This window comes from Littorina saxatilis, linkage group LG15 (genome assembly GCF_037325665.1).
Source record: "Littorina saxatilis isolate snail1 linkage group LG15, US_GU_Lsax_2.0, whole genome shotgun sequence".
NCBI lineage: Eukaryota > Metazoa > Mollusca > Gastropoda > Littorinimorpha > Littorinidae > Littorina > Littorina saxatilis.
Genome location: NC_090259.1, coordinates 1879938 through 1892123, shown reverse-complemented (window position 1 = coordinate 1892123; position 12186 = coordinate 1879938). Strand labels below are relative to the sequence as shown.

Genomic DNA, 12186 nt, shown 5'->3' with positions numbered 1-12186 from the left:
GCCCCTTGTATTGAGTTGTGTCCCGTCGCTTGCTACACCCTGCCCCTTGTATTGAGTTGTGTCCCGTCACTTGCTACACCCTGTCCCTTGTATTGAGTTGTGTCCCGTCACTTGCTACACCCTGTCCCTTGTATTCAGTTGTGTCCCGTCGCTTGCTACACCCTGTCCCTTGTATTGAGTTGTGTCCCGTCACTTGCTACACTCTGTCCCTTGTATTGAGTTGTGTCCCGTCACTTGCTACACCCTGTCCCTTGTATTCAGTTGTGTCCCGTCACTTGCTACACTCTGTCCCTTGTATTGAGTTGTGTCCCGTCACTTGCTACACTCTGTCCCTTGTATTGAGTTGTGTCCCGTCACTTGCTACACCCTGTCCCTTGTATTGAGTTGTGTCCCGTCACTTGCTACACTCTGTCCCTTGTATTGAGTTGTGTCCCGTCACTTGCTACACTCTGTCCCTTGTATTGAGTTGTGTCCCGTCACTTGCTACACCCTGTCCCTTGTATTGAGTTGTGTCCCGTCACTTGCTACACCCTGCCCCTTGTATTGAGTTGTGTCCCGTCACTTGCTACACCCTGCCCCTTGTATTGAGTTGTGTCCCGTCACTTGCTACACCCTCCCCTTGTATTGAGTTGTGTCCCGTCACTTGCTACACCCTGTCCCTTGTATTGAGTTGTGTTCCGTCACTTGCTACACTCTGCCCCTTGTATTCAGTTGTGTCCCGTCACTTGCTACACCCTGTCCCTTGTATTGAGTTGTGTCCCGTCACTTGCTACCTTCTGTCCCTTGTATTGAGTTGTGTTCCGTCACTTGCTACACTCTGCCCCTTGTATTGAGTTGTGTCCCGTCACTTGCTACACCATGTCCCTTGTATTGAGTTATTGAGTTGTGTCCCGTCACTTGCTACACTCTGTCCCTTGTATTGAGTTGTGTCCCGTCACTTGCTACCTTCTGTCCCTTGTATTGAGTTGTGTTCCGTCACTTGCTACACCCTGCCCCTTGTATTGAGTTGTGTCCCGTCACTTGCTACCTTCTGTCCCTTGTATTGAGTTGTGTCCCGTCACTTGCTACACCCTGCCCCTTGTATTGAGTTGTGTCCCGTCACTTGCTACACCCTGCCCCTTGTATTGAGTTGTGTCCCGTCACTTGCTACACCCTGCCCCTTGTATTGAGTTGTGTCCCGTCACTTGCTACACCCTGCCCCTTGTATTGAGTTGTGTCCCGTCACTTGCTACACCCTGCCCCTTGTATTGAGTTGTGTCCCGTCACTTGCTACACCCTGCCCCTTGTATTGAGTTGTGTCCCGTCGCTTGCTACAACCTGCCCCTTGTATTGAGTTGTGGCCCTCCATGTTGCGAGAACAGGTCACTTGCTACACCCTGCCCCTTGTATTGAGTTGTGTCCCGTCGCTTGCTACACCCTGTCCCTTGTATTGAGTTGTGTCCCGTCACTTGCTACACCCTGCCCCTTGTATGGAGTTGTGTCCCGTCACTTGCTACACCCTGTCCCTTGTATTGAGTTGTGTCCCGTCACTTGCAAAACCCTGCCCCTTGTATTGAGTTGTGTCCCGTCACTTGCTACACCCTGTCCCTTGTATTGAGTTGTGTCCCGTCACTTGCTACACTCTGTCCCTTGTATTGAGTTGTGTCCCGTCACTTGCTACACTCTGTCCCTTGTATTGAGTTGTGTCCCGTCACTTGCTACCTTCTGTCCCTTGTATTGAGTTGTGTCCCGTCACTTGCTACACTCTGTCCCTTGTATTGAGTTGTGTCCCGTCACTTGCTACACTCTGTCCCTTGTATTGAGTTGTGTCCCGTCACTTGCTACACTCTGTCCCTTGTATTGAGTTGTGTCCCGTCACTTGCTACACTCTGTCCCTTGTATTGAGTTGTGTCCCGTCACTTGCTACACCTGTCCCTTGTATTGAGTTGTGTCCCGTCACTTGCTACACCCTGTCCCTTGTATTGAGTTGTGTCCCGTCGCTTGCTACACCCTGCCCCTTGTATTGAGTTGTGTCCCGTCACTTGCTACACCCTGCCCCTTGTATTGAGTTGTGTCCCGTCGCTTGCTACACCCTGCCCCTTGTATTGAGTTGTGTCCCGTCACTTGCAAAACCCTGCCCCTTGTATTGAGTTGTGTCCCGTCGCTTGCTACACCCTGCCCCTTGTATTGAGTTGTGTCCCGTCACTTGCTACACCCTGCCCCTTGTATTGAGTTGTGTCCCGTCACTTGCTACACCCTGCCCCTTGTATTGATTTGTGTCCCGTCGCTTGCTAAACCGATGTCGGTGAATTGGACACGTCGCTGTGTGGCAGACAATTATGATATTTTTCGAATTGTCTGGAACTTTCTCCGATTCATTATGTGGCCCTCCATGTTGCGAGAACAGGTCACTCAAACGAGAACGCTACCGTTGCTGAAATTGTTACCATTATGACGAACCAGCGCCCCCCCCTCTCTCTCTCTCTCTCTCTCTCTCTCTCTGTCTCTCTCTCTCTCTCTCTGTCTCTCTCTCTCTTTCACACACACACACACACACACACACCACACACACACCACACACACACACCACACACACACACTGTCACATACACACTGAACCACACACACTCATCAACACACACACACACACACACACACACACACACACACACACACACACACACACTCACACACACACACACACACACACACACACACACACACACACACACACACACAAAATACACACACTCATCACACACACTCACACACAAACACACACACACACACACACACACACACACACACACACACACACACACTCGCAAACGCACACATATGTTCACATATAATGCATAGCAAGTGTCTGTTGTTTTATTCCAGGTGAAGTCTACTCTGGAAAAGGTCATGAACGGAAAGAATAAAGTGGTTGGCATTCGACACATTTTGGATAATTTAGAAGACGAAGACACCAAATGGTTGAGTAGCGATGACGTCATTTCCGGATTGCGAGTTCTTGAAAACCTTGGCATTCCTTTTGACCTTTTACTTAGGTAAGGGTCCTTTTCGTTTCTGCGTTTTTGTTTGTCCGTATGTGCGTCCTTTGTTTCGCATCAGGTTCTGTGCGTCCTTTGTTTCGCATCACATTCTGTGCGTCCTTTGTTTCGCGTCACATTCTGTGCGTCCTTTGTTTCGCGTCACATTCTGTGCGTCCTTTGTTTCGCATCACATTCTGTGCATCCTTTGTTTCGCATCACATTCTGTGCATCCTTTGTTTCGCATCACATTCTGTGCATCCTTTGTTTCGCATCACATTCTGTGCATCCTTTGTTTCGCATCACATTCTGTGCATCCTTTGTTTCGCATCACATTCTGTGCGTCCTTTGTTTCGCATCACATTCTGTGCGTCCTTTGTTTTGCGTCACATTCTGTGCGTCCTTTGTTTCGCGTCACATTCTGTGCGTCCTTTGTTTCGCGTCACATTCTGTGCGTCCTTTGTTTTGCGTCACATTCTGTGCGTCCGTTGTTTCGCATCACATTCTGTGCATCCTTTGTTTCGCATCACATTCTGTGCATCCTTTGTTTCGCATCACATTCTGTGCGTCCTTTGTTTCGCATCACGTTCTGTGCGTCCTTTGTTTCGCGTCACATTCTGTGCGTCCTTTGTTTTGCGTCACATTCTGTGCATCCTTTGTTTCGCATCACATTCTGTGCATCCTTTGTTTCCCTTTGTTTCGCATCACATTCTGTGCATCCTTTGTTTCGCATCACATTCTGTGCATCCTTTGTTTCGCATCACATTCTGTGCGTCCTTTGTTTCGCATCACATTCTGTGCGTCCTTTGTTTCGCATCACATTCTGTGCGTCCTTTGTTTCGCGTCACATTCTGTGCATCCTTTGTTTCGCGTCACATTCTGTGCATCCTTTGTTTCGTGTCACATTCTGTGCGTCCTTTGTTTAGCGTCACATTCTGTCTGTCCTTTGTTTCGCGTCACATTCTGTGCGTCCTTTGTTTCGCATCACATTCTGTGCATCCTTTGTTTCGTGTCACATTCTGTGCGTCCTTTGTTTCGCATCACATTCATCCTTTGTTTCACGTCACATTCTGTGCGTCCTTTGTTTCGCATCACATTCATCCTTTGTTTCGCATCACATTCTGTCTGTCCTTTGTTTAGCGTCACATTCTGTCTGTCCTTTGTTTCGCGTCACATTCTGTGCGTCTTTTGTTTCGCATCACATTCTGTCTGTCCTTTGTTTCGCGTCACATTCTGTGCGTCCTTTGTTTAGCGTCACATTCTGTCTGTCCTTTGTTTCGCGTCACATTCTGTGCATCCTTTGTTTCCCTTTGTTTCGCATCACATTCTGTGCATCCTTTGTTTCGTGTCACATTCTGTGCATCCTTTGTTTCGCATCACATTCTGATATATCCCCTCCTCCCACTCTAACACACACCCCCATTTGTTTCGGCATTTACTTGTTTTAAATGTTGAACATCGTATTCACGGTGTTTTCTAGTTTTCACTTTCGGTATTAGGCCAAACAAAATTATATGTTGGTTTAGGGTAACGTCACCATAAAAGATAGGGTTGGTAGGTCGGCTTTTTTTTATCTATTTAATTTATTTATTTTTTAAAGATTTAGTCGAGTTTAAAGGAGGTTACTTCCCGTAGTCTCGGTATGGTTCGCAAAATGTGCAAAAAGTTTTTGTTTTTTTTAGAAATGAAAAAAAGTTTTAGGGTCGGCAGGAAAAACTAGGATCGGTCGGGTCACCCTAAACCAACATATATTTTTGTTTGGCCTTATCATGCTATCAAGCTCTTTCGTTACCTTTAGCTTGCAGCTTTCTGATAACATTGTGTCTAATTTTGTTATGTTTTAGACCACATTTGACGAAATGTGTGCTGAGGTTATCAAAGGAATTACCCAGGTTTGTTGACTTTCTTTCTGGGTTATATATATAACATGACGTATGACTGGTTTTCAAATAATATTCATACATGTGTATTCCTTTATGTATGTTGTTCCCGTGTTGCAGAAACCTTTGGGCTCTCTCTAGCTTTCTCCCCTGTATCTCTATCTCTGGATCTGTCTCTGCCTTCCCCCCTCACTCTCTCTCTCTCTCTCTCTCTCTCTCTCTCTCTCTCTCTCTCTCTCTCTCTCTCTGGATCTGTCTCTGCCTTCCCCCCTCACTCTCTCTCTATCTCTCTCTCTCTCTGGATCTGTCTTTGCCTTCCCCTCACTCTCTATCTCTGGATCTGTCTCTGCCTTCCCCCCTCACTCTCTCTCTCTCTCTCTCTAGATCTGTCTCTGCCTTCCCCCTCACTCTCTCTCTATCTCTCTCTCTCTCTCTCTGGATCTGTCTCTGCCTTCCCCCCTCACTCTCTCTGGATCTGTCTCTGCCTTCCCCCCTCACTCTCTCTGGATCTGTCTCTGCCTTCCCCCCTCACTCTCTCTCTCTCTCTCTGGGTCTGTCTCTGCCTTCCCCCCTCACTCTCTCTGGATCTGTCTCTGCCTTCCCCCCTCACTCTCTCTCTATCTCTCTCTCTCTCTCTGGGTCTGTCTCTGCCTTCCCCCCTCACTCTCTCTGGATCTGTCTCTGCCTTCCCCCCTCACACTCTCTCTCTCTCTCTGGGTCTGTCTCTGCCTTCCCCCCTCACTCTCTCTGGATCTGTCTCTGCCTTCCCCCCTCACTCCCTCTCTCTCTCTCTGGGTCTGTCTCTGCCTTCCCCCCTCACTCTCTCTGGATCTGTCTCTGCCTTCCCCCCTCACTCTCTCTGGATCTGTCTCTGCCATCCCCCTCACTCTCTCTCTCTCTCTCTGGATCTGTCTCTGCCTTCCCCCCTCACTCTCTCTCTCTGGTTCTGTCTCTGCCTTCCCCCCTCACTCTCTCTCTCTATCTCTGGGTCTGTCTCTGCCTTCCCCCCTCACTCTCTCTCTCTATCTCTGGGTCTGTCTCTGCCTTCCCCCCTCACTCTCTCTCTATCTCTCTCTGGATCTGTCTTTGCCTTCCCCTCACTCTCTATCTCTGGATCTGTCTCTGCCTTCCCACTTCACTCTCTCTCTCTCTCTGGATCTGTCTCTGCCTTCCCCCCTCACTCTCCCTATCTCTCAATCTGTCTCTGCCTTCCCCCCTCACTCTTTCTCTATCTCTGGATCTGTCTCTGGCTTCCTCCCTCACTCTCTCTCTCTATCTCTGGATCTGTCTCTGCCTTCCCCCCTCACTCTCTCTCTCTCTATCTCTGGATCTGTCTTTGCCTTCCCCCTCACTCTCTCTCTCTGGATCTGTCTCTGCCTTCCCACTTCACTCTCTCTCTCTCTCTGGATCTGTCTCTGCCTTCCCCCCTCACTCTCCCTATCTCTCAATCTGTCTCTGCCTTCCCCCCTCACTCTTTCTCTATCTCTGGATCTGTCTCTGGCTTCCTCCCTCACTCTCTCTCTCTATCTCTGGATCTGTCTCTGCCTTCCCCCCTCACTCTCTCTCTCTCTATCTCTGGATCTGTCTCTGCCTTCCTCCCTCACTCTCTCTCTATCTCTGGATCTGTCTCTGCCTTCCCCCCTCACTCTTTCTCTATCTCTGGATCTGTCTCTGCCTTCCTCCCTCAATCTCTCTCTCTCTATCTCTGGATCTGTCTCTGCCGTCCCCCTCACTCTCTCTCTCTATCTCTGGATCTGTCTCTGCCTTCCCCCTTCACTCTCTCTCTATCTCTGGGTCTGTCTCTGCCTTCCCCCCTCACTCTCTCTCTATCTCTGGGTCTGTCTCTGCCATCCCCCCTCACTTTCTCTCTCTATCTCTGGGTCTGTCTCTGCCTTCCCCCCTTACTCTCTCTCTCTCTATCTCTGGATATGTCTCTGCCTTCCCCCCTTACTCTCTCTCTCTCTCTATCTCTGGGTCTGTCTCTGCCTCCCCCCTCACTCTCTCTCTCTATCTCTGGGTCTGTCTCTGCCTTCCCCCTCACTTTCTCTCTCTATCTCTGGGTCTGTCTCTGCCTTCCCCCCTCACTCTCTCTCTCTATCTCTGGATCTGTCTCTGCCTTCCCCCGTCACTCTCTCTCTATCTCTGGATCTGTCTCTGCCTCCCCCCTCACTTTCTCTCTCTATCTCTGGGTCTGTCTCTGTCTTCCCCCCTCACTCTCTCTCTATCTCTGGATCTGTCTCTGCCTTCCCCCCTCACTCTCCCTATCTCTCAATCTGTCTCTGCCTTCCCCCCTCACTCTCTCTCTATCTCTGGGTCTGTCTCTGCCTTCCTCCCTCACTCTCTCTCTATCGCTGGATCTGTCTCTGCCTTCCCCCCTCGCTCTCTCTCTATCGCTGGGTCTGTCTTTGCCTTCCCCCTCACTCTCTCTCTATCGCTGGGTCTGTCTCTGCCTTCCCCCCTCACTCTCTCTCTATCTCTGGATCTGTCTCTGCCTTCCCCCCTCACTCTCTCTCTATCGCTGGGTCTGTCTCTGCCTTCCCCCCCTCACTCTCTCTCTATCTCTGGATCTGTCTCTGCCTTCCCCCCCTCACTCTCTCTCTATCTCTGGATCTGTCTCTGCCTTCACCCCTCACTCTCTCTCTATCGCTGGGTCTGTCTCTGCCTTCCCCCCTCACTCTCTCTCTATCGCTGGGTCTGTCTCTGCCTTCCCCCTTCACTCTCTCTCTATCTCTGGATCTGTCTCTGCCTTCCCCCCGCACTCTCTCTCTCTATCGCTGGGTCTGTCTCTGCCTTCCCCCCTCACTCTCTCTCTATCGCTGGGTCTGTCTCTGCCTTCCCCCTTCACTCTCTCTCTATCTCTGGATCTGTCTCTGCCTTCCCCCCGCACTCTCTCTCTCTATCGCTGGGTCTGTCTCTGCCTTCCCCCCTCACTCTCTCTCTCTCTCTATCTCTGGATCTGTCTCTGCCTTCCCCCTTCACTCTCTCTCTATCTCTGGATCTGTCTCTGCCTTCCCCCCTCACTCTCTCTCTATCGCTGGGTCTGTCTCTGCCTTCCCCCCTCACTCTCTCTCTCTCTCTGGATCTGTCTCTGCCTTCCCCCCTCACTCTCCCTATCTCTCAATCTGTCTCTGCCTTCCCCCCTCACTCTTTCTCTATCTCTGGATCTGTCTCTGCCTTCCTCCCTCACTCTCTCTCTCTATCTACGGATCTGTCTCTGCCTTCCCCCCTCACTCTCTCTCTATCTCTGGATCTGTCTCTGCCTTCCCCCCTCACTCTCTCTCTCTATCTCTGGATCTGTCTCTGCCTTCCCCCCTCACTCTCTCTCTCTATCTCTGGGTCTGTCTCTGCCTTCCTCCCTCACTCTCTCTCTATCTCTGGGTCTGTCTCTGCCTTCCCCCCTCACTCTCTCTCTCTCTATCTCTGGATCTGTCTCTGTCTTCCCCCCTCACTCTCTCTCTCTATCTCTGGGTCTGTCTCTGTCTTCCCCCCTCACTCTCTCTCTCTATCTCTGGGTCTATCTCTGCCTTCCCCCCTCACTCTCTCTCTATCTCTGGGTCTGTCTCTGCCTTCCTCCCTCACTCTCTCTCTCTCTATCTCTGGATCTGTCTCTGTCTTCCCCCCTCACTCTCTCTCTCTATCTCTGGGTCTGTCTCTGTCTTCCCCCCTCACTCTCTCTCTCTATCTCTGGGTCTGTCTCTGCCTTCCCCCCTCACTCTCTCTCTATCTCTGGGTCTGTCTCTGCCTTCCTCCCTCACTCTCTCTCTCTATCTCTGGGTCTGTCTCTGCCTTCCTCCCTCACTCTCTCTCTATCTCTGGGTCTGTCTCTGCCTTCCCCCCTCACTCTCTCTCTATCTCTGGGTCTGTCTCTGCCTTCCTCCCTCACTCTCTCTCTATCTCTGGGTCTGTCTCTGCCTTCCTCCCTCACTCTCTCTCTATCTCTGGGTCTGTCTCTGCCTTCCCCCCTCACTCTCTCTCTCTCTCTCTCTGGATCTGTCTCTGCCTTCCCCCCTCACTCTCTCTCTATCTCTGGGTCTGTCTCTGCCTTCCCCCCTCACTCTCTCTCTCTATCTCTGGGTCTGTCTCTGCCTTCCCCCCTCACTCTCTCTCGCTATCTCTGGGTCTGTCTCTGCCTTCCCCCCTCACTCTCTCTCTATCTCTGGATCTGTCTCTGCCTTCCCCCCTCACTTTCTCTCTCTCTCTCTCTGGATCTGTCTCTGCCTTCCCCCTCACTCTCTCTCTATCTCTGGATCTGTCTCTGCCTTCCCCCCTCACTCTCTCTCTTTCTCTGGATCTGTCTTTGCCTTCCCCCCTCACTCTCTCTCTATCTCTGGATCTGTCTCTGCCTTCCCCCCTCACTCTCTCTCTTTCTCTGGATCTGTCTTTGCCTTCCCCCCTCACTCTCTCTCTATCTCTGGATCTGTCTCTGCCTTCCCCCCTCACTCTCTCTCTCTATCTCTGGATCTGTCTCTGCCTTCCCCCCTCACTCTCTCTCTCTCTATATCTGGATCTGTCTCTGCCTTCCCCCTTACTCTCTCTCTCTATCCCTGGATCTGTCTCTGCCTTCCCCCCTCACTCTCTCTCTGTCTCTGGGTCTGTCTTTGCCTTCCCCCCTTAGTTTCTCTCTCTCTCTGGGTCTGTCTCTGCCATCCCCCCTCACTCTCTCTCTATCTCTGTGTCTGTCTCTGCCTTCCCCCCTCACTCTCTCTCTCTCTCTCTCTGGATCTGTCTCTGCCTTCCCCCCTCACTCTCTCTCTCTATATCTGGATCTGTCTCTGCCTTCCCCCTTACTCTCTCTCTCTATCTCTGGATCTGTCTCTGCCTTCCCCCCTCACTCTCTCCCTCTATCTCTGGATCTGTCTCTGCCTTCCCCCTTCACTCTCTCTCTATCTTTGGATCTGTCTCTGCCTTCCTCCCTCACTCTCTCTCTCTATCTCTGGATCTGTCTCTGCCTTCCCCCCTCACTCTCTCTCTCTATCTCTGGATCTGTCTCTGCCTTCCCCCTTCACTCTCTCTCTATCTCTGGATCTGTCTCTGCCTTCCCCCCTCACTCTCCCTATCTCTCAATCTGTCTCTGCCTTCCCCCCTCACTCTTTCTCTATCTCTGGATCTGTCTCTGCCTTCCTCCCTCACTCTCTCTCTCTATCTCTGGATCTGTCTCTGCCTTCCCCCCTCACTCTCTCTCTCTGGATCTGTCTCTGTCTTCCCCCCTCACTCTCTCTCTCTATCTCTGGATCTGTCTCTGCCTTCCCCCTTCACTCTCTCTCTATCTCTGGGTCTGTCTCTGCCTTCCTCCCTCACTCTCTCTCTCTATCTCTGGGTCTGTCTCTGCCTTCCCCCCTCACTCTCTCTATATCTCTGGATCTGTCTTTGCCTTCCCCCCTCACTCTCTCTCTATCTCTGGATCTGTCTTTGCCTTCCCCCCTCACTCTCTCTCTATCTCTGGATCTGTCTCTGCCTTCCCCCCTCACTCTCTCTCTATCTCTGGATCTGTCTCTGCCTTCCCCCCTTACTCTCTCTCTATCTCTGGATCTGTCTCTGCCTTCCTCCCCTCACTCTCTCTCTCTATCTCTGGATCTATCTCTGTCTTCCCCCCTCACTCTCTCTCTCTATCTCTGGATCTGTCTCTGCCTTCCCCCCTCACTCTCTCTCTATTTCTGGATCTGTCTCTGTCTTCCCCCCTCACTCTCTCTCTCTATCTCTGGGTCTGTCTCTGCCTTCCCCCCTTACTCTCTCTCTCTCTATCTCTGGATCTGTCTCTGTCTTCCCCCCTCACTCTCTCTCTATCTCTGGATCTGTCTCTGCCTTCCCCCTCACTCTCTCTCTATCTCTGGATCTGTCTCTGCCTTCCCCCCTTACTCTCTCTCTATCTCTGGATCTGTCTCTGCCTTCCTCCCCTCACTCTCTCTCTCTATCTCTGGATCTGTCTCTGCCTTCCCCCTCACTCTCTCTCTATCTCTGGATCTGTCTCTGTCTTCCCCCCTCACTCTCTCTCTCTATCTCTGGATCTGTCTCTGTCTTCCCCCCTCACTCTCTCTCTATCTCTGGATCTGTCTCTGTCTTCCCCCCTCACTCTCTCTCTCTCTCTGGATCTGTCTCTGCATTCCCCCCTCACTCTCTCTCTATCTCTGGATCTGTCTTTGCCTCCCCCCTCACTCTCTCTCTATCTCTGCATCTGTCTCGCGCTGTTTCCGTCTGTCTGCCTCTCTGTCTGCCTCTCTCCCTCTGTCTTTTTGTCTTGTCTGTCTCTCTCCCTCTGTCTTTCTGTTTTGTCTGTCTGTCTGGCTCTCTCATTCTCTCCATTTCCCCACTCCCTCTGTGTGTTTTTGATCTTCTGCAATTGGGCCCTGTTTAATTCTGACGCGAAACCATTTTTTGTTTTTGTTTTGACAAGTGGATGAAATACTACAAGTAGATAACATTGTTCATTGGCTCTATCGACCGCTTGCTTCCCTTTGTATGATAAACCGTCCATAGATCGTCGTTCTCCCGAAATAACTCCTTGGTATGTATATGATAAACCGTCCATAGATCATCGTTCTCCCGAACTAACTCCTTAGTATGTCATCGAGAATAGAGGATTTTGGGATATCCTTTCATGCGCCTTTCGGCGATTGGTCAATGCACTTCGTATCAATAATGTTGGTCTCGCTTGAAATTATCGCTACTTGATATTGCTTTTCAAACGTATACAAAGTGACCGGGAGCGTAGGGTCAGTTACTGAACTTAGCCCCGAACAGTGAGATATGGAGAACAGTACACAAATACGAACGGAGAGACTCGGAAACTCGAGTCACTGAGTCGTCGCCACCCTCGAGAACTCAAGTGTAATAATTGAAGTCAAATCTCCCTCGACTACAGTGCGACAAAATAGCTCAGTCGGTAGAGTCCCCGATTGACGGTGCGCTAGTCCTTACTTTTGTGGTCCCGGGTTCGATTCGCTTCGAAGGCAATTTTATTTTTATTTTTTTCTGAACTCGTAATTCTTGTATTTTATTCATTTGCTTCATTCCAAACGGTTTTCAACTTTTTCTTGTTTTCTTAACACTTGTATTTTTTTCATTTTGATTTATCCCAAAGATTTTGAGTCGTGTATTGAAAATCGAATATAGTGCATGAGTGCCATTGAACAGCTTTCCCACAATCCCGTATTCTATTTTTAGTAATGGATATTCCCAAGGAAAGGTCAAAGGCATGTATCATCGCGTGTCGACTGCTGGTAATAGTACTTAGCTGCTTCTATTATGATAGGCTTCTGGTTTTGATGAATTCATGTCAGTTTACAAGCGCATTT

At 50.3% G+C, this 12186-nt stretch overlaps 1 protein-coding gene across 3 annotated transcripts in view; it reads left to right on the top strand.

Annotated features, from left to right (window-relative positions):
* Positions 1-12186, top strand: part of LOC138948187 (L-fucono-1,5-lactonase-like) — a 57349-nt gene that overhangs the window by 24685 nt on the left and 20478 nt on the right. For all 3 annotated transcript variants that reach the window (XM_070319692.1, XM_070319691.1, XM_070319690.1), the window contains exons 5-6: positions 2863-3032; positions 4859-4906. In XM_070319692.1, the coding sequence (XP_070175793.1) occupies positions 2863-3032; positions 4859-4906 (218 nt within the window). The remainder of the gene's footprint in view (positions 1-2862; positions 3033-4858; positions 4907-12186) is intronic.